Source organism: Myxine glutinosa, chromosome 13 (assembly GCF_964187855.1).
Source record: "Myxine glutinosa chromosome 13, kmMyxGlut1.1, whole genome shotgun sequence".
Classification (NCBI taxonomy): domain Eukaryota; kingdom Metazoa; phylum Chordata; class Myxini; order Myxiniformes; family Myxinidae; genus Myxine; species Myxine glutinosa.
In genome coordinates, this window is record NC_136273.1 from 30,178,535 (window position 1) to 30,201,819 (window position 23,285).

At 46.0% G+C, this 23,285-nt stretch overlaps 1 protein-coding gene across 2 annotated transcripts in view; it reads left to right on the plus strand.

Moving 5' to 3' along the window:
- Positions 1–22,983, plus strand: part of LOC144888627 (globoside alpha-1,3-N-acetylgalactosaminyltransferase 1-like) — a 100,164-nt gene extending 77,181 nt beyond the window's left edge. For both annotated transcript variants that reach the window (XM_078767236.1, XM_078767235.1), the window contains 2 exons: positions 8,885–9,170; positions 22,454–22,983. In XM_078767236.1, coding sequence (XP_078623362.1) covers positions 8,885–9,170; positions 22,454–22,870 — 703 coding nt within the window. In that variant the 3' untranslated portion in view covers positions 22,871–22,983. The remainder of the gene's footprint in view (positions 1–8,884; positions 9,171–22,453) is intronic.
- The last annotated feature ends 302 nt before the right edge of the window (positions 22,984–23,285 follow it).

Below are 23,285 nucleotides of genomic sequence, written 5' to 3' on the forward strand. Positions count from 1 at the left end.
GGAAAATACATAAATATTGCCCTGAAACCACCAAAGCTATTCAAGTCAAACTTTGCAAGTATGATCTAGTTGTCAAGGGGAAAACATGTTTAAAATTTCAACGTGATCGGTCGCACGGTCAGGCAGCCAGAATATTTTAAAGCATTTTAAGAAGAAGAGCACATCATGGGTGACGTAGATGATCAAAGCAGGGTTGTATCAAAGCTGGGCAGCTTGGAACCTGGTCATAATGGCCCATTGTAGGTGGCCTGTCTAGTTCTTTTCGTTTTTCTGTCTTTCTGATGATTTTCTCTTAAACTACTCGACCAGGGACTATAAAAGCCAGATCATTTTCAAGGTCTTTGTCTGAGGAGTTCCGGTTGTATATTACTTTTTCTTTTATCATTGTGAATGACCTTTTGTGGTTATTTTTTTTCACCTTTTTTTTGGTGTACATGATCGAGGCTCGTGAAAGAGCGAACATTTATCACACAAAAAAAATCAAACAGCCACATAAAACAAATATAATAAGGGGAGCGGTAGAAAAGATGGGGAGAGAAGGGGAAGCACACAAACACAGCATTTGAGAGCAGGGACATCTGGAGATCTGTGGGAGGGAGAGGGCTTGGGGGGAGGAGGCGTGGGAATGGGGGGTGGGGGGTGGGAGAAGTGTAAAACACAAGAACACTGCAAGGACTTCCAGGAAATAGTTGTTATTTCTAAAAAGTGGATCTGGGGTGAAATTAGTGGGGGTAGAAAAAATCAAGGTTTTGGATGGGGGAAGATAAGAGATGGTGGTGAACAGCTGTTTTAAAGACCTGGAGGGAGGTGTGGGATTGAAGGGAGTGGGGGAGTTTGTTCCAGCGGCGGGAGAAAAGAGGAATAAGGACTAAAAGTGAGCAGAGAGTCCCCTCACTCTCTGCAGACCTGGACAAAATCACAGACTGGTCAAACAAGTGGAACATGTCTTTCAATCCTGACAAATCTCACACTCTCACGATGTCTCTCCGAAAAGACCATCTGGACAACCCTCCCATTTACTTTCTCAACAATCCTCTCCAAGACGTTCTGTCACTCAAGCTTTTGGGTCTCACTATCTGCCATGATCTTTCCTGGGAAAACTACATTTCCAATCTGGCCTCCAAAGCTAGTCGCTGACTGGGCATCCTTCGTCATGTGAAGTCCTTCCTTAGCACACCTGATCTCCTCACCACATACAAAGCTTTCATCCACAGTTTGATGGAATACTGCACTCCCCTCTGGGCTGGTACTCCTGCCTCACATCTAGCTCGGCTTCACGCTCTAGAAACCAAAGCTTTCAGAATCATTGGAGTCTCCCGCGATGAAGCTGCTTCTGAGGGCTTTTCACTCGCTCACGGCAGGCAGGTTGGTGGTCTTTCTGTCTTCTACCGACTCTTCTCCAGTCTAGCTCCCCCAGCTCTGTCTGTGCTTTGTTCCCCAAATATTCCTACAGATCGCACAAGATCTGCCTGCAACCCTCTTATGGTTAAACTGCCAAAATCAAGACTCACTATTCACCTCCACTCTTTCATTCCTCTTTTCTCCCGCCTCTGGAACAAACTCCCTCACTCTCTTCAATCCCACTCCTCCCTCCAGGTCTTTAAAACAGCTGTTCACCACCATCTCTTATCTTCCCCCATCCAAAACCTTGATCTTTTCTACCCCCATTAATTCACCACAGATTCCCCTTTTTGAAATCCAGACTTCTTCCCTGGAAGTCCTAGCAGTGTCCATTTGTTGTATGGCTTTCCCAACCCCACCCTCCACCCTTCCTCTGCCCCCTCCCCCAAACCCTCTCCCTCCCACAGATCTCCCAATGTCCCTGTTCACTACCGTTGCTGTGCTTGTGTGCTTCCCTCTCCCTATTTGTCTCCGCTCCCTTTATTATCTGGTTTATATATTATCCGTTTATGTTTTTTGTGATTAATGTTAGCTCTTACACGAGCCTCGATCTTACATACAAAAAATAATAATATTAAGCTGTATGCGCTCCACCAAGTGCCATTCTAGTTACCCTAGAATGGCACTTGCTCCACCAAGTGCCATTCTAGTTACCCTAGAATGGCACTTTCATTCTTTAAACTTTCCTCCTTCATGATGTCTCTGATGCCTTGGTATCTCTCCCAGGTTACTCCCTCCTCCGGTATGATAGACCTGAGCCTCGTCCTGGAGGTGGGGTTGCTATTAGGCTGGGCCAAATCGGAGGTGATTTTCCTAATTCAATGTAATTTACCTAAAAGTTGTGAGTGAGTATCAGGAACAAAATCATGAAAAAGAATTTCAAAAATATTGACGTTTTACGGTCAGACAGCCCGTTACCATAGCAACAGTTACAGACGACTCAAAAAATGCCTAAATTGACGATTTCTCAAGCTGTGTTTGACCCCCAGAGTTGATTCTGGTACCAAAAGATGCAGAATTGAAAGCCAAGGATGATTGGATAGCTTAACAATGTCTGTGACACAATTCAATACCACTTTTATCCAAAAAACTAATTTTTGTCTGAAATTTCAAGCATATTTATGGAAGAAAATTGAAAATTTTGCTTTTTAATCATAGGATAACCATTAATCAAATTAAATTTACTTTAAATTGTCTTTTACAACCTTGTATTTTCCAGTTTTTATAACTGTTATAACGTTTTAGGCATGGATACAAAAGCCAAGACCGTGTTGTGGCTCTTCGAAAAGTGTCCCCCCATCTTCAATCGACCAGGAAACCAGGGATTCACTGGCCCTTATCCACCAACAGGGGAACTGGTTGTTCTCCAGTACCATGGGTATCACAGACATCTGCAGGAAACCAGCCACCTTCAGTCTAGCAAAAAGGATGCAGTCAAGCTTGTAGTGAAGGACTTGCAGGACCGTCGGCAGCTGGGAGATATCTACACACCCGAAGAGCTGGAAGACATAACCAGTCTCGCTGCATTCATGTCAGTCTTCTACACTAAAGCGTGGTTGACATGTACCAGTGCTGCAGATGCACCATCTAACGACCTGTACCTGATGAAGAACCTCCTCAAGGCTGAGGCCAGTATCGCAAAGAATCCAACAAAGTGGCCTGCCAAATTTCTGTCCTTTGTGACTGTGGCCCGAGAGAAGCTACAAAACCATTTGTGGTACCTCTCAGAGAGATTGGTCTCTTTGGCACTCTTCTCGGACAGAACGTCATCTGACAAGCAGACTATGAGAAGGGCTATGCTCAGGTACCATGGGACTGCACATAACATGATACAGGAGATGCCAGCCTCACAGCAATTGGGGAGTAAAGCCCTCAAAGACTTTGTTGGTTACGACTCTTGGAGCATGTTTGAACTCTTGGGTATTGACTCCAGTTTTGTCAAGCTCCCCGTTGCACAGTGGCCCACCGCAGACAGCTATCGTCATGGCAAGGAAGTTGTGGCCAAACTCCCAGTTGTCAATGACGCAGCAGAGCGGACACTTGGACTCGCCACAGATTTGAACACTAACAAGGCCCCCACATCTGAGGCGCAGCTCCAGGCTCTATACAGGGTTGGGAAGGGCGTCAGGGAGAAGCTGCATGGACTGGCAACATCCACTGAGGTTGTGACTAAGAAGTCATTGGCCTCCATTGATTACAATTGGGACTAGGTTTTTTATTTTGTTATCAATGTTCAATGTCAGACCTTAAATTTGAGACAAAAAAGCTTAATCAATGACAAAAGTTAATTTAAAGTACATTTCATTTGACTATAGCTCTGATTAATGATTATCCTATGATTAAAAAGCAAAATTTTCATTTTTTTTTCAAACAAATGCCTTAAATTTGAGATGAAAATGAGTTTTTGGGATAAAAGTTGTATTGAATTGTGTCACAGACATTGTTAAACTATCCAATCATCCTTGGCTTTCAATTCTGAATCTTTTGGTACCAGAATCAACTCTGGGGGTCACACACAGCCTGAGAAATCATCGATTTTAAGAATATTTTGAGTCGTCTGTAACGGTTGCTATGGTAACGGGCTGTTTTACCGTAAGACGTCAATATTTTTGAAAAAACATTTCATGGTTTTGTTTCTGTTACCCAGCCACAACTTTTAGGTAAATTACAACCTTGTAGTATGAAAAATTGAGAATCACCCCTGATTTGGCCCAGCCTAGTTGCTATCTTTATAAAAAACTCTCTTCCTCACTCGCCCTCCACTGCCCTCTCTCCACCTCACCCCCAGGAATACCTTTGGCTACGGCTTCCCCTTCGCTCCCACCTTTTGTTCATATGTGTGTTGTACCGTCCACCAATCAGCGATGACTCCATCTACATCTCACTGTCTGATAATATGGACCAACTTCTATCTACCCATCCCAACTCTCTCTTCCTCATATGTGGTGATTTCAATTGTCACCATGCCAGTTGGCTGGGTGTGGGTATCTCTCTCACCAGCCATGGCTCTTCAGCAAAGGACTTCTGCGACTCACTGGGACTGACACAATCTGTCAATTTCCCGACCCGGATCTCAGTCAACGGAGCATCTTCTCTTCTGACTTTGGTTATGACAAACTTCCCTGAAAATGTCTGCTGCTCTTCTTCTGCTCCAATCGGCTCATCTGATCATGTGCTTGTCAAAGTGGACATCTCTCTGACCATTCTCAGAGAGCCTCCTCAGCGTCGACGAGTCTGGCATTTCACTCAGGCCAACTGGCACGGTCTTCAAGCAGCCATCAATCATCTGGACTGGTCTCCCATCTCTACCGCCTCTGACATCAACTCATCCTGGGAATTCTTTCAAAGTAAATTGCTCTCTCTCTCATGCACAGATTTATACCATCTCGTCTTCAGTTGTCATACCCTTCCTCCCGTCCATGGTACACGGAATCTTGTGGTGAGGCTGTTGCCCTGAAACAACTTGCTTTCGTCTCCTGGAAAGCAAATCCAACGGAAGGAAATCTCATTTCCTTTCACAAAGCCCGAAACAAGTGTGTGTCCACCCTCAGGAGAGCCAGGAAACAATATCTCACCATTCTCAAGACCGAACTCTCTTATCTGTCTCCCTCTTCCAAATCCTGGTGGCGTCTGGTCAAATCTGTTTCTGGTGTTTGTTCCCCCTCCATCCCCTCCCTCACCTCAAACGGCTTAACGGCTGACTCCGCACGTGAAAAAGCTGAATGCCTCAACTCTGTGTTTGCCTCTAAATCTTGTGTCCCAAACCCATCCCTCTCTGTACCCACTGTACCCAGTCGTACCCAGCTGCTCCTGGACTCTGTGTCCTTTCCTCCTGACAAGGTGGAAAAGTTTCTGTCAACCCTCGACTCTGATTCTGCAACTGGTCCTGACGGCATCAGCCCACGGGTCCTAAAATCATGTTCTTCTGCTCTTTCACTCCCTCTTTCTGTTCTCTTCACCCTCTCTTTTGCTCAAGGTCATCTGCCATCTGCTTGGAAATCAGCCAACATCACCGCTTTGCACAAAAAAGGTGCAAAAACAGATCCCAGCACTACAGACCAATCAGCCTTCTCCCAATTATCAGCAAAGTCATGGAATCCATCATTGCTTCAGATATTAAATCTTTCCTCTTCTCCAATGGCTTGATCTCTGATCATCAATTTGGTTTCAGACCTGGTCACTCTACTCTGGACATGCTGCTTCTGCTTTCTCAACAATGGACGGAGGTCCTCAACGCCAAACAGGAAATTAGAGCTGTCTCCCTTGACATTTCACGTGCCTTCGATATGGTCTGGCACCCTGCTCTGCTCTCCAAACTCTCCTCCTTTGGTATCCATGGAAATCTCCACGCATGGCTGGCGGACTTCCTCTCTGGTCGTAGTCAACGTGTGGCCCTGTATGGGTTTCTCTCATCTCCTCTTCCTGTTCAGGCTGGAGTTCCCCAAGGTAGTGTTCTGGGCCCTGTGCTTTTTCTGGTCTTCATCAATGATCTCTCTGACTCTCTTGAAAATCCTCTCTATCTCTTTGCTGACGACTCTACTCTCTGTCGCTCCATTCCTCATCCCTCAGATCGGCAGTCTGCAGCCTCCTCACTCTCTGCAGACCTGGACAAAATCACAGACTGGTCAAACAAGTGGAACATGTCTTTCAATCCTGACAAATCTCACACTCTTACAATGTCTCTCCGAAAGGACCGACTGGACAACCCTCCCATCTACTTTCTCAACAATCCTCTCCAAGAAGTTCTGTCGCTCAAGCTTTTGGGTCTCACTATCTGCCATGATCTTTCTTGGGAAAACCACATTTCCAAGCTGGCCTCCAAAGCCAGGCGCCGACTGGGCATCCTCCGTCGTGCGAAGTCCTTCCTTGGCACACCTGAGCTCCTCACCACATACAAGGCTTTCATCCGCAGCTCAATGGAATACTGTTCCCCCCTCTGGGCTGGTGCTCCTGCCTCACACCTTGCTCGGCTTCACGCTGTTGAGGCCAAAGCTTTCAGAATCATTGGAATCTCCTGCGATGTAGTCAACACCGAGGGCCTTTCACTCACTCACCGCAGGCAGGTTGGTGGTCTTTCTGTCTTCTACCGACTCCTCTCCGGCCTTGCTCCCCCAGCTCTCTCTGTGCTCTGTCCCCCCAATATTCCTTCAGGTCGCACAAGATCTGCCTGCAACCCTCTTATGGTTAAACTGCCAAAGTCTAGGCTCTCTGCTCACCTTCACTCTTTCATTCCCCTTTTCTCCCGCCTCTGGAACAAACTCCCCCACTCCCTTCAATCCCACTCCTCCCTCCAGGTCTTTAAAACAGCTGTTCACCACCATCTCTTATTATTGGTTCACCACCAATTGCCGAAATCTCGGCTCTCTGCTCACCTTCACTCTTTCATTCCTCTTTTCTCCCGCCTCTGGAACAAACTCCCTCACTCCCTTCAATCCCACTCCTCCCTCCAGGTCTTTAAAACAGCTGTTCACCACCATCTCTTATCTTCCCCCATCCAAAACCTTGATCTTTTCTACCCCCGCTAATTCACCCCAGATCCACCTTGTTTGAAATTCCAACTTCTTTCCTGGAAGTCCTGGCAGTGTCCATATGTTTTATACCTCTCCCACCGCCCCCTTCCCATGCCCCCCCCCCCCAAAGCCCTCGCTCTCTCTCAGATCTCTCGATGTCTCCATGTCTCTCGGTCCCTGCTCTCAAATGTTGTGTTTGTGTCCTTCCCCCTCTCTCCCCATCTTGTCTACCGCTCCCGATGTTATATGTTTTATGTGTCGGTTTGTCTTTCTGTGTGATTAATGTTCGCTCTTTCACGAGCCTCGATCTTGTATACAAAAAAAAATAAAAAAATAAAATAATAATAATCGAAAACCTTGATCTTTTCTACCCCCGGTAATTCACCCCAGAGTCCTTGCAGTGTTCATATGTTTTAATCCTCTCCCACCTCCCCCCAAGTCCTCCCGATGTCCCTGCTCTCAAATGTTGTGTTTGTGTCCTTCCCCCTCTTCCCCCTCTCTTTTGTGTCCTTCCCCCTCTCTCCCCATCCTGTCTGCCGCTCCTTGTTTTTTGTGTTTTGTGTGTCGGTTGTCTTTTTGTGTGATTAATGTTAGCTCTTTCACGAGCCTCGATCTTGTATACAAAAAAAACAAACAAACAAACAAAAAAAAACCCCTGCGCTCACGAAGCGAAAAGCTGGGTTAAGCATTCAGGTGTGTACGTGTGCCATGTGCCGTACGTGTCTGCATTTAAAAAATTCATTTTCTCGATAACTCTTGGTCCGATTGACACGATTGTTTACCCTAGAAGTGCCTCCGCCCTTAGAATGTTTTTATTCATAATTATGACGCCATAGGTCACGTGGTGTGGACGGCATCTTGGAAAAACCTTACACCTCTATATCTCCCAAACTGCTCGATTGAAAAAATTGAAACATGGCTCATTGTCAAGTACTCACCATGGGGAATAAGATATGTTGATGGTGATGTCATCGGCGCCTTAATTATGACGTCATAATTCGACAAGTACAACGCTTGATCTGATCAGTATGAATAAAACAAAAATTCCTCTGCAACTGTTAGGCCGATGGATACGAAATTTTCAGAATATGTGCGGCTCCTGTATAATTTTTTTATGATAATTATAACGTCATAGGTCATGTGGTACAGATGCCATCTTGGGAAAAATCGAAAAAAGTTGCACCTCTATATCTCTGAAACTGCTCCATGGAAAAAATTGAAACATGGCTCATTGTCAAGTACTCCCCTTGGGGAATAAGATATGTTGATGATGATGTCATCGGTGCCTTCGTTATGACGTCATAATTCGACAAGTACAACACTTATCTGATCATTGTGAATTTTTTTTCTCACCAACTGTTGGTCTGATGGGCACAAAATTTTCACCATAGGAACGCCTCCTCATGTAGAATATTTTAATGATAATCATGACGTCATAGGTCATGTGGTACAGGCGCCATCTTGGAAAAACCGAAAAATGTTGCACCTCTATATCTCCCAAACCGCTGCATGGAAAAAATTGAAACATGGCTCATTGTAAGGAACTCCATATGGGGAATAGGTGTTGTTAATGATGACATCATTTTTGCCATAATTATGATGTCATAATTCGACAGGGACAATGCTTAGTCTGATTAGTTTGATAGGTATTGAGCGTGATCTATGCAACAATTATATAAGAGAATATAAATTTAATGAGTCATCGCTCACGTGGTCTGGCAGCCATATTGGATCAAAGAAAAAAATGTTCAAAAACAGAAAAGTTGGCTCACAATAAGTTGACTGCACAGGGTAAGTATTCTATGAATACCATCGAGTTTGTCATGTTTTCGATGTTTTTTCCCACATCTTAAAAAAATGGAGATGATGATGCATGTCTGTGACACAAATTAAAATTTGAGTTGTCTGCCTCATGGGACAGACATTTGGATTGCAAAATCTTGATTAATGCTACTTTTCTTAAATACCTGCAGCTATTGGTCATTTCTGCTGCCGTTTATGGAAAATGCTGGGAAGTACTTCATGCCCGGCTATAACGTGACTTTTGTGGTGCTGACGGATCGTGTGGGTGAGAAAGCACCAAATGTGACCCTCGGTGGCGCTGGGCGTACAGTGAAAATGATGAAGGCGGAGAAGTTTAATAAATGGAGCGAAAATGCTCTCCGGCGTATGCCACGGCTGCTGCAGATACTTGACGACAATGAGTTGGACTTTAAGCCAGATTATTTCTTCACCATCGATGTCGATTTGCTATTCAAGGTGTGTGGCACTACTCATGATACATCCTCGAGTTACTTTACATAAATATATTTTACTTAGTACTTTTGGGCTTGAATGCATCCAATCCTGGCCTATCTGAAAATGTAGGCAGAGTTGGACCCACACCTCCATGACATTCGATTACAACAAACACTCCCGTTCTCACGTATTAGTCGTAAAGGTGCTGCATTTAGCAGCAAGCTGTCCTTGGTGAAGAGGTTGATAAACAATACAGACAGAGTGGCAGACAATAATGATACAGCACGGTGTGGGTTGATGTCTCTACAATGATGACCGAGACAATAAGCGAAGAAAATATGATGTTATAGGATTGCTGAATCAAAGCAGCTGAACAACTTGGACCGCAATTCAACATCTAATCTGATTTTTTTAAAAGGAGAGTAGATGTTTGCTGAAGTAGTTTGCAGAGGAAAGAATATGCCACATAAATGTCCTATTTCCTTCCAATCAATACTTCAAGACAGGAATTTCGAAATTGGTTACAATTCCAACACACAATAATCCTCTCTTTTTTGAAAAGTAATGTGGGATGTTCAATGTATTGAGAGGTCAGCCAGTTTATTTACAAAATTGAGGCATAGTCTGTTATTTAAGCTGCAGCCCACAAATTGCCAAGAGATGACACCTTTTATTCAGAATTCAGCATTTCAACAAACTGCAGCTAAATTGAGATGTTTGCCTTTTCATTTGATTTTTGTGTACATTCTGTCACCACCATAGTTATTTTCTTTGAATGCTTTTATTTGAGACTAATCTCATTTATAGCCCCACAATTTACCCTTCCCAAATCATTATCTATATCCCTCGTTTGAATATCCATATTGTTACAGACGCGGCTTTTAGATGTTATATTGACCGAGCGGTGGTGTATTTAACCGCGTCCGAACAGTTACTCCCCGATTAAAACCCGATTTCACCCGACGTTGACCAGATCGCCCCACGGATATTCAATCGGGAAATCTCTAAAGCGATCGCAAGAGAATGAAAAAGAAGAAGAAGAATACGGAGGAAGAACAGATTTATTATACGCACACCAGCAAAGGATGGAAGAAACAGTGACACAGCGAATCCTTAACTTACCCTATTCATTTTTACTTAACCCCAAGACAACGAGTAGGACAGACGACGTTCACACTTACACGGGGGGATATTGCAGGCAGGTAGGGCTTGAGGTAGATTGCTGGAGAGGGAGGCCAGGCCGGAGGTAGCAGCTCTCAATTCCTCGCGGTTTTTGGCGGGAAAATCCTCCGTCGCGTATCCGCTGCTGTAGACGTCACGCGCTGGCTCGGCACACCTGCTCCTCTTCTTCCTGGTGGAGCCGTCTCCCTCCTTTCAGCGCGTCTCTCCAAAGCTGGTTTCCTTTCCGAGTACCTCTCCTCTTTGGCTTGGAGCGTTTCGCATCTCACCGCCTCTCTTTGGTGCAGCCTCTTTGCTCCTCTCCCAGGGTCATCTCCAGGCTCCAGCTCATCTCTCTAAGCAGTCCCCTGCAGGCGCTTTTATCACCTCGGGCGAAATCAAGCCGCCGACTCCGAGGGCACGCCTACCGGGTCACTCACCGCGGTGTTGATTGGCTGTTAGGGCCGGTTCACTCCTTCCCTCTTCTGACGAGGTGGAGACACACCTTTCTTCTCCAACCTTACCTCGTGGCCAATGGTGGTTGAAGAGAAAAACCGACCAAAATGCGGAAGGCAAATGGAAGGGAGGTTTTGGGGAAATTGGAAGGGCCTACGCTTATTTTGTTTGATACAATGCAAAGTCAATCTAGTGGGAAAACACATACTTAGCCTACATGGAATAAGGAAATACACTATTTAAAAGATATATCGTGACCTGCGTGTATATTCCATGCAATTAACTAGGACGCTGACTGCGACCATTATTTACATTAACAGGGTGGTACCGTACGTTTGTAACGTTCACATTGTAACGTTTCCACATTCGTTACACTTCCTCCAAAATTGTTACACTTCTCAAAAAACCGTTACACACTTCTCAAAATCGTTACACTGCACCCCCCTTTCTTCAGGTCCGTCCTCGGACCTATTAAACTTTAACTTAGTGTGGCACGTAGGTGTAATTCCCTCTACAATTAACCTGACCCTGAGTGTGACAATTTTAAAACACAAATAAGTATGTCCCCCTATTGCATTGCATCCTGTCTAACAGACTCAAACCCACAGCTAACCGAATTACGGGATTATTCTCAAACTATACATTTACGGTGGGGAGCATTATTTACAATGACGTGATTTCTTATTTACAACGCAACCCAGGACCTGCGTTTTTTTTTTTTTTTTTTTTTTTTTTTTAGGGAACAAGAAAAAGAAATTCCTGTTGGGAGGGAGGAGACAGCACGCATTGCATCGATGCACCAGTACCAATACCACCAAAGCACCCAAAAGCACCATCCGGTGCGGTCACCATGGTTCATAATAAACACAACAAAACAACTGGTGGTGGTCTTCTCTTTCTCTGCTGGGCCGATGTTCTTCCCGACGTCTTCAGGCTTCATGCGGCCTATTTGGACATAATAAAAAGCACAACTTGTGTCCATTTTTATTTCGGGCCTCAGGGGCCAACTAAGGGTGGTCCACCTCTTTGGCATAGGTGCCACCTTACCGAGGTCCGCAAGCAAGATTCCCTGGCCACTATGGCCGGTTTCCAACAGAGGTGCCCTGCCCCAGAACCTGGGGTCCATCAAGTGGTACTTGGCCGCAGAACAGCGGTCCATAAAGTGGTACATCAACGCAATGCATGCTGGTTCTGGGAATCTCGGGCGCACAATGGCCACCTCACGCACGCTCCCATCGGCACCCAATGGCGCACAGGTCATGTGGGAGACAAAAGAAAGACAATTGAGCGAGGGGTAAGGTCACAAGGGTACACGTCAATAAGGCAATGCAAGGTGAAATGCGTACGGAGGCCGAAGTGAGAAAGCTCGTCCCTACCGTACGTCACCCCCCTGTCACCTACCCTACCCTTGTTCCCCCCCCATATGTACAAAAATCTACACATTTACAAATTCGTCACTACTGTCACGTCTTCCCCATATTTCCCCTATACCAAATTCGTCTCCACAATCCCTTTACTTCAAAATTTGCCATCACCAATTCATCATCAATCCTCATAAGGAGGGAGAGATGGAATTACGCACAATGTCACACCCACGTCATGATGCGTCTCACAATCCAAACATTTGCATCATAAAAAATAATCAAAACATGGCATGGTGTGGAGTACCTGTCACCTCAGGTGAGTGGATGCAGATGGTGCGAGGAGATCCTTCATCCTACCTATCCTCTAAATGACTTTAACACACTTTACACTACCCGGGGTCTTTCCCTGCCAATCCATTGGCCACCTTACACTACGGGTTCTAATAACCAATTCCCATTGGCCAAACTGTGGTGCTCCTCAATTTTGGGGTCTCACTCCCCCGATTCATCTCCCGGTGCTCTAGCACAATTTCTGGGCTGCGACGTGTACCTCTCCCAACAGGTCTACCCACCTGCACACCTCCACCACTGTAGTTGCCACCCGAGCTTACCTAACTCCTCACCCCAACCTAACTAACTGGGGACAGCCCCTCTCCTGGCTCTGTCACCCCTTGGTGCCCTCTGGCACTGGGCTACCCGGGTCCGTCCTCCGGATCCTCGGGCCCCATCCACACAACTACTACCGGCTCCCAGAGCCCACCTGCGGCCTCACCTGGCCGACATCCTTACAGTGGTGGAGTGCCCAAACCAACTACACACACTAACAGGCTACACGCCCAGCCATTTCCACAACACCAACGCACCCATCCACATACCATTCTGTCACCCGCACCACAGATGCCAATATCCAACCACAATTTACCTGTACCCTCTACCTAACACTTACACTACCCGCCCCGGGTATCCGCGATGGGGGTCCACTCTTCCCCCATTCACACCTTCGCACCATCCACTCCACTCCACAATTTCCACCATTCTCACTCCACGACCATCCATTTCACTACTCCATACCATTTATTCCATACAGCCACATACACCTGTTCTTCATTCACCTGTCGTTGCACACCTGTGCAATCATACCTGGTGCCACCTGCACCCTCCTTTCTTCCTGGACCATTTGGTCAACACAACACGCAATCACCACTACTCCCTCATACACTGCTCCACACACCTGTTCAGTTGCACACCTGTGCAATCACACCTGTTCCATTCTCACCTGTTCAATCCTCACACACACGGCATCATCTCAGCTAACTACTCCCCTCTGAGACTTGCGCTTCCCAGTCGTCCCTTTAAACTATTGCGCTCCCACGTCATTATCATCCATACTAATCTACCTGTGTCCCCACTACAGGTATCAGTCACTAACTAACCTTAACGTCACCTAATGTCAATCTCTTCTAGATCCCTATCATTATCCAAGCCCTCCCTGGCTCGGTTGTCATAGCCACCCCATAAACTATAGCGCATTTGCCCCCACGTCTGTGAGGGATGACAGCGTTGCCATCCCACCACCGCGGGGGCCTTTCACTACCAATTTTGTTCGTCCAGATTCCAACCAATTCAAAAATTTTCCATTTACTGCCAATTCTATTCACTTTTCTAAATTTCGTTTCAAATCACTACCATCATCATCCGTCTACTTATTACATCCTCTCGGTGCGCCAATTCACATCTACAGCCCGGCTTCGTACAGCCGAGCAATGAACGCGAATTCTTTTGTGCTGGCGGCTGGATGCGTCCCGCATTCGGGGCATGGGCGGGGGCTTACCCGGGCCGAGATCCCACGCATCACCTCGGCGTGGGGCCATCCAATGTCCCGATCTCGACCTGCCGGCACGTCTCAACAAAACGTGGTCGCCATAACGACCCTTCCTATCCAGCTGCCCGCTCCGCCTAGTGGAGCCCGGCCGCGGCCGTTCCAAGCGAGGCATAGCGTGGATCGCGTACGGCGGTTCTTTCGAAACCGCCGTGGTTCGGATCCCCGCTGATCCTCGCGGCACGCGAAGCTGCCCGACGCGCACCGAGGGCCTGATTCGGCTATAAGTCGTTCTAAACTCTACCCCGTCTAACGTCGATGCTTCACCTGGACGCTTACACCCCGCAGCCCGTTCCTTGCTCACACATCCAGCTGTGCCCATGCTCCTCGTACCTTTCCTTACACACCCAGGTACACCCATTCCACTCACAGCCTTGGTCACACACCTGACCACCGAACACTTTGGCACACATTCGTTGCTCGCACACCTCACCAATACACCGCTTCGCGCCCCCTCCTCGGTCACCTCCTCTGTGACAATCACAGGTGTGCTCTCATTCGCACACCCAACCACGTGCCTCACTACCAACTCAAATGTGCCTTCCCACACACGCTCTACCATTCCAGGTGTGCATCCTTCCATCCCAGGTGTACATCCTCGCTCACCTGTCACAACCAACTCACTCTCCTTGTCACTCTCAATACTCTCACCTCCATTCTTGACAGCGCACTCACCCTTACTTTCGACGGCACACTCTTTCCTCATGCACCCGTCCGTTACACACCTTTCTCGCGCACACCCTCCCGTTACATCCTCTGTAACACTCACCACAGGCGTACACTTCCTCGTTACATCCTCTGTAACACTCACCACAGGTGTACACTCTCTCGTTACATCCTCTGTAACACTCACCACAGGTGTACACTCTCTCGTTACTTCCTCCGTAACACTCACCACACCGCGCTTCCATGTACCCCCTCGCACACGCGCTCCGACCGGCTCACTCCTGACGGCACACTCACTCCTCGGCGTGCACTTTTTCCTCACACACCCCATGGTCGGACATTCTCGCACACCTCTTTTTTCGCACACCTGACCTGTCACACACTTCACCAACGGCCTTTCACGAACACCCGGATCCAAATCAATCCCCAAGCCGACTGAATCTCCCCTCACATCATATACATTGCCACTCACCTCCGTACTTTGTCTCCGCACCTCCTTTGCCACCTGCAAACTCTTTATTTGGTTAGTGAGCATCACATCATGATTTGAACACAGACCTTGTACACATTCCATCACTTCCTCCTGGATTTCTCTTTTAGTTTCTGTTCGTCCCTTCTTAATTTCACTCACCTCTTCTCCCACTTCCTCTAATTTTTGTTTAACCTCTTTTATTTCTCGGTGCGTCCCCTCAAGTTCGTCCTCTAAGGCTACCGTGACCGTCTCTATGTGCATCCTCACCTGCCGGTCCTTTGTCTCCATTATCTCTGTCACCTCCTCCACCCTCATTGTCAGTTCCTCCCGTACCATCTGACATTGCCTCTGCGTCGCTATTAATTCGTTTTTAATTTCTTTTTGTGTCGCCTTTAACCCTCCTAGTACCGCAGTGTTCTTTTGAACCTGCTCCACTAACGTAGTTTGTCCCTCTGTCAGCTGCTCTACTCCTTTCGTCAGATCTTCCATTCCCCCCTGTAACTTTGCCGTATTATTTCTCACCTCTTTCTCTATACGCTTTTCGCCTCGCTTTACCTCCTCGCGCAGCCCCGAAACCTCCTCACTTACCCCTCTTCTGATCTCCTCTCCCATCACTTGCATCTCCTGCCCAGATGCCACCCTCATCTGCTCCATTTCCTCCCTGTGAGCATCCAGTTTGGTTTCTACCCCCATTCTGACCCCCTCTATCTGCTGCCCCATTTGGTTAACTTCCCTTTCCGCTTGGTCCCTCATGTCCCTCAATTTGCCTTCCATACTGTTTTCTAACCCCTCTAACCCACTTTTCACTCCCTCTATCTGATTCTCCTGGGCAGCCATTCTATTTTCTACCCCCTCTAACCCCTTTTGCATCCCTTCCATTTGATTTTCTTGAGCGGCCATTCTGTTTTCTACCCCCATTAACCCATTCTTTACCTCTTTTATCCCGTTGTCTAACCCCTCAAAATTTTTGTCTAACTTCCCAAATTTCTTGTCTAACTCCTCACCGGTACCCCTCGCTTCGTCCCTCATTACCCCCATTTGGTTTCCCATTACCCCCATTTGGTTTCCCATTACCCCCATTTGGCCCTCCAATCGCTCACCCTGAGCATCCATCCGGTTCCCCATTTGTCCCATTTTGGCTTCTAGCCTGTCCATAAGGGCCCCCATTTTTCTGCTTTCCATTTTCTCACTATCGTTATTTTTCTGCATTTCCACCATGAATTGGGTCATGAAGGCTTGCATTTGGGTCGCGCTCATTGGTTCCGCGACCGTGGCCCCCTCAACCACGTGCGCGAGGGCGCCATTTTGTGCGTCTGAAACCTCCGCAACCACATTGCCATTTTTCTCCTCCTCCCTTTCCTCCACATACATTTCCCCGAGGTCCTGGGTCGATTCCACCCTGTCTATCTCTCCCACCGACATCCGATCGCCTTGATTGTCCATGGCGCGATCTCAAAATTCGGGTTTTGCTTTATAAAACAAAATAAATTTCGGCAGCTTGTAATTTTGAGCGCGTTAAGCGCGCTTCGGGTCCGATCTCCCTCCTCGACACCAATTGTTACTCTAATAGTACAATTGGTGTTCCAAAATTTGGGCCTAACAAATTTAGTCCCAGGTTCGAATCCAACTCCTCGACACCAATTGTTACTCTAATAGTACAATTGGTGTTCCAAAATTTGGGCTAAATAAATTTAGTCCCAGGTTCGAATCCCACTCCTGACACCAATTGTTACAGACGCGGCTTTTAGATGTTATATTGACCGAGCGGTGGTGTATTTAACCGCGTCCGAACAGTTACTCCCCGATTAAAACCCGATTTCACCCGACGTTGACCAGATCGCCCCACGGATATTCAATCGGGAAATCTCTAAAGCGATCGCAAGAGAATGAAAAAGAAGAAGAAGAATACGGAGGAAGAACAGATTTATTATACGCACACCAGCAAAGGATGGAAGAAACAGTGACACAGCGAATCCTTAACTTACCCTATTCATTTTTACTTAACCCCAAGACAACGAGTAGGACAGACGACGTTCACACTTACACGGGGGGATATTGCAGGCAGGTAGGGCTTGAGGTAGATTGCTGGAGAGGGAGGCCAGGCCGGAGGTAGCAGCTCTCAATTCCTCGCGGTTTTTGGCGGGAAAATCCTCCGTCGCGTATCCGCTGCTGTAGACGTCACGCGCTGGCTCGGCACACCTGCTCCTCTTCTTCCTGGTGGAGCCGTCTCCCTCCTTTCAGCGCGTCTCTCCAAAGCTGGTTTCCTTTCCGAGTACCTCTCCTCTTTGGCTTGGAGCGTTTCGCATCTCACCGCCTCTCTTTGGTGCAGCCTCTTTGCTCCTCTCCCAGGGTCATCTCCAGGCTCCAGCTCATCTCTCTAAGCAGTCCCCTGCAGGCGCTTTTATCACCTCGGGCGAAATCAAGCCGCCGACTCCGAGGGCACGCCTACCGGGTCACTCACCGCGGTGTTGATTGGCTGTTAGGGCCGGTTCACTCCTTCCCTCTTCTGACGAGGTGGAGACACACCTTTCTTCTCCAACCTTACCTCGTGGCCAATGGTGGTTGAAGAGAAAAACCGACCAAAATGCGGAAGGCAAATGGAAGGGAGGTTTTGGGGAAATTGGAAGGGCCTACGCTTATTTTGTTTGATACAATGCAAAGTCAATCTAGTGGGAAAACACATACTTAGCCTACATGGAATAAGGAAATACACTATTTAAAAGATATATCGTGACCTGCGTGTATATTCCATGCAATTAACTAGGACGCTGACTGCGACCATTATTTACATTAACAGGGTGGTACCGTACGTTTGTAACGTTCACATTGTAACGTTTTCACATTCGTTACACTTCCTCCAAAATTGTTACACTTCTCAAAAAACCGTTACACACTTCTCAAAATCGTTACAATATATTTAATATCCCGTTTGATTATCCCAGATTTGAAGGGTGCCTTCTCCCAACTGCTGTTTTCAGATCTCCCCACAGGTGTTCAATGGGATTTAGATCTGGACTCATTGCTGGCCACTTCAGAACAGTCCAGCATTTTGTCTTGAACCATTCCTGGGTGCTTTTTGAAGTGTGTTTGGGGTCATTGTCCAGCTGTAAGACCCATGACCTTCGACGGAGACCCAGCTTTCTGACACTGGGTTGAACATTGTGCTCCAAAATGCCTTGGTAATCTTCTGATTTCATGATGCAATGCACACATTCAAGGCACAAAGTGCCAGAGGCAGCACAGCAACCCCAAAACATCACTGAACCTCCTCCATGTTTGACTGTAGAGAAGGTGTTCTTCTCTTTGAAGACTTCATTTTGTTTTCTGTAAACATAGAGATGATGTGCTTTACCAAAAAGCTCGAATTTGGTCTCATCTGTCCACAGGACAATCTCCTAGAAGGATTTTGGCTTGTTCAGGTGTGTTTTGGAAAACTCCAGTCAGGCTTTTTATGTCTCTCTCTCTCTCTCAGCAGTGGGGTCTTCCTGGGTCTCCTACCATAGAACCCCCTTTCATCGAGTTGGCGCCGGATGGTACGAGTTGAAACTGTTGTACCTTGTGTCTGAAGGTCGGCTTGAATCTGTTTGGCAATTGATTGAGGTCCTTTCTCCACCATTCGAACAATCATTCGAACAATTTGCTGGAATCTTCGATCAAGTTATCTCTTGTGGCCATGTCCAAGGAGGTTGGCTACAGTCCCATGGGCCTTAAACTTCCTGATAACATTGCGTACGGTGGACAAAGTAACACCAAGGTCTCTGGAGATGGACTTGTAGCCTTGAGATTGTCCTTGCTTGGCTGCAATCTCGTGTCTGACCTCCTCAGACAATTCTCTGGTTTTCTTTCTTTTCTCCATGCTCATTGAGGTGCACACGGTGACACAAAACTGCACAGTGACTCCTTTTCTCTATTCAAAGTGGTTGAACGAGTGATTTTTATATTGCAGGCACCACAGGTGAGCTCAATTCCAATGTAAAGGCGAATCACCTGCTTGAAATCTAAGTATTTCGAACAACTTTTAAAAGGTGCCAATAATATTGTCCGGGCCATTTTAGGATGTCTGTGTGGAATACGCTGCGATTTAGTAATCATTGTTCCACTGCAAACCAAAGAAATACTGTACATGTGTGGATACCAAAATATTTTTTTATTTCAACAATTTTCTGGAATAAATGGTGCATCATTTGAAAAAAGTGCAAGGGTGCCAATATTTTTGGCCACGACTGTACCTCAGAGTTTCTTCGTCCCCAAGACCAATCCACCATTCTCGGTTTATATATATATATATATATATATATATATATATATATATATATATATATATATATATATATATATATATATCTATAATATATATATATATATATCTATAATATATATATATATATATATCTATAATATATATACAGTATATATATATCTATAATATATATATATATATATATATATATATATATATATATATATATATATATATATATATATATATATATATATATATATTGTGCCTTGCGACGAAGTCGCTGGAGGCATTATGTTTTTGGTTTGTCCGTCCATGATGATTTAAAGATGATGATGTAAAGATATGATGGAAAGATAAACTACAAGGATCATGGGGGTCAAGATGTCAACGGTAATACGTCCTGCTGGGATAAAAATCATGTAACGACGCTAAATTGTGAACCAGTGATGGGATTTTGACCAAATTTTGTATAAGTATTTATTTTAATGCAAAGATGAACTGATTAGATTTCAGCATCAAGGTCAAAGGTCAAAGGTAGTATACTTGAGACAAGCTGAAGGGATTTTAATCAAACTTGGTACAAATAGTAAAAACCTCCATCAGCGCATCCATCCATGATAGATTATTTGTTACTAAAAGGTGAAGGGTCAGAGGTCACATAAAAATTCCTGTTTATGTGATACCATTGGCTATGGGATTTGAACTAAACTAAGAACATGTACCGTGATACATATGTACAGATTAGATATTGAGGCCAAACAGTCTTGAGGTTTTCGGTCAAAGTTGGAGTTAGCAAAGACTTAATGAGGATGGAGGCATAATCGGTCGACGGCCAATTATGTCTAATTTTTTATTTTTTTTCTGCCAATGTTTGAGCTGTATCTCGGAGCCGGTTGGGACTTTCAGAATGAAAATTGCATAAATAATGGGAATAAAAAGTAAGCGTGGTTGACAATTTTTTGACCTTGACCTAATTTTAAGGTCATTACCTAATTATAGACATTTTAACATTTTTCACCATAACTCTTCTAAGGTTTGTCCGACAGGAACAAAGGTACCCTCTATAGATATCTTGGAGCAAGGTGCATTTACGCTCAATTTGCATCATTCTTCTCTGAGTTTATCATACCCCTCGGTCTGAAAAAAAATAACGACTTTTTTGTCATCGCTCAATTTTGCCAATGCGGAATAGTCTAGTAGGAAGACTAGGTCCCCCTGCACCCCCCGGAGATATACTTCTAATCAGTGTTTCTAGATTGGAAAAAATGTGTAGAAAATGCCTAGCTATGGCCCCAAGCTGAAAAAATGTCCCACATACCATTTTTATGCAAATTACTGCTGCAAATTTTATGCAAAATTATGCAAATTTTATGCAAATTTTTGATGAGGAGTAGAGTTGAGGGGTCTTTGAGGGCTTCATCGAGGTGCTCTCGGTTGCAAGACTGGGTCATTCTGAGAAGCACAGCAGGGTCAGAGATCATGATGTTCTCCTCCTCAGTGAATCTCTCCATCAACAGCCTCTCCATTGCCTCACACACTGTTTTGAGGCAAAAGAGGGACTTTGCGTAGGCCTTTCCACTGAGAACACCTTTGAGAGATCCACTTGTTACTAGTTGTGCCTCAAAGAGAATCTCTGCATATCCAGAACCACGCATCTTGTGTCCAGTGAGCATCCCGATGTAGTTCATGGATGTGTGGAAGGATCCAATCGTTACTACATGACTAGCAAATTCATTTGGCCAGCGCCAGATGATGGGAAGGGCTTTCATGCAGACACCCAGATCAAATGTATTCAGGACCCATCTCTGACCCACCTCAGCAGTTGCTGCCTCGGAACGCTTCAGTAGCTCACGAACAACTGCGTTGTCTGTGATCGGTCTGTGCCTGGTGCCTGCATGGCATGGCAATGGCCTGCAGCCTGTGCCTGGGCTAGGGGGTTTCACCTCTGCAACTGGTTCTCCCCCACCCAGCAAATCAACAGTCGACTACTGCACGCCTATCCACCAACCGATCACAGACAACGCAGTTGTTCGTGAGCTACTGAAGCGTTCCGAGGCAGCAACTGCTGAGGTGGGTCAGAGATGGGTCCTGAATACATTTGATCTGGGTGTCTGCATGAAAGCCCTTCCCATCATCTGGCGCTGGCCAAATGAATTTGCTAGTCATGTAGTAACGATTGGACCCTTCCACACATCCATGAACTACATCGGGATGCTCACTGGACACAAGATGCGTGGTTCTGGATATGCAGAGATTCTCTTTGAGGCACAACTAGTAACAAGTGGATCTCTCAAAGGTGTTCTCAGTGGAAAGGCCTACGCAAAGTCCCTCTTTTGCCTCAAAACAGTGTGTGAGGCAATGGAGAGGCTGTTGATGGAGAGATTCACTGAGGAGGAGAACATCATGATCTCTGACCCTGCTGTGCTTCTCAGAATGACCCAGTCTTGCAACCGAGAGCACCTCGATGAAGCCCTCAAAGACCCCTCAACTCTACTCCTCATCAAAAATTTGCATAAAATTTGCATAATTTTGCATAAAATTTGCAGCAGTAATTTGCATAAAAATGGTATGTGGGACATTTTTTCAGCTTGGGGCCATAGCTAGTCATTTTCTACACATTTTTTCCAATCTAGAAACACTGATTAGAAGTATATCTCCGGGGGGTGCAGGGGGACCTAGTCTTCCTACTAGACTAGAATGTCAGGCCGCTTGGCAATCCAAGAGGTTCTTTCATCGTAGTGTAACTGCATTAAAGTTATGCACCTGATGTTTGATGAGTGTCCTTGACCTACTTTTTTCGAATTGTAACATAATTAACAAAAAGCACCTTTTTGATCATAACTTGATTAATTTTGCTCTGATTTTCATGATGTTGCGTTTCATGGATAGATTGGAGATGTGGACATGTTTTCTTAATTTACACTCTATCCCTAGATGATGAAGGTCAGTCATATGTCCATTATTCCATTATTTTTAATTCCATTTGACCAGCATCGATTATTGTGTCTTCCGCTGTTGTTTCACCCTTAATTTTCTTTCTCTGTTCCCTCATACCTCAAAATCCAGGCTGAAGTCGGCCCAGAGATCCTCTCAGATCTTGTGTCATTGATGCACCCAGGTTACTTTCAAACATCCCGTTCCCACTTCCCATACGAGCGACGGAAGGCTTCACTTGCCTACCTTTCACAAACACAGGGAACGTTCTACTTCGTTGGTGCACTTTACGGGGGACACCCAGAGTCTGTCATTGCAATGCTCCGTCATTGCTGGGCAAACTTGCAGGATGACGCCTCTCGTGGCATAACCGCCGTCTGGAATGAGGAATCTCATATGAACTACTATTTTGCATTGAAACGTCCACCCACACTTGTACTGTCCCCCGAGTACTGCTGGGCATCTAATTGGGCCTTACCTTCACAGGTGCACTTTGCACGTGTGTTTTCTGTCGCTAAAAACAACGCAAAACTGCATGGAAAACGCTAACGGTTCTTGAAGTTCATCCATTAATATAAATCATGAATGTAAATAAATCTTGACCTCCTCCTGCCTCACCAAAATCTTCATCAAAATCTTCACCAAAATCCCTTGCTCCCCACTCACACCTCCTCCTGCTCTCTGATCACTCCTCCTACTGATCCCTGCTCACCCCTCCTCCTGTCCCCTCTCACTCCTGCTCACCCCTCTTCGTGCTCCCTGCTCACTCCTGCTCTCGCTCATCCCTCTTTGTGCTCCCTGCTCACTCCTGCTCTCGCTCATCCCTCTTTGTGCTCCCTGCTCACTCCTGCTCTCGCTCATTCCTCTTCGTGCTCCCTGCTCACTCCTGCTCTCGCTTATCCCTCTTTGTGCTCCCTGCTCACTCCTGCTCTCGCTCATCCCTCTTTGTGCTCCCTGCTCACTC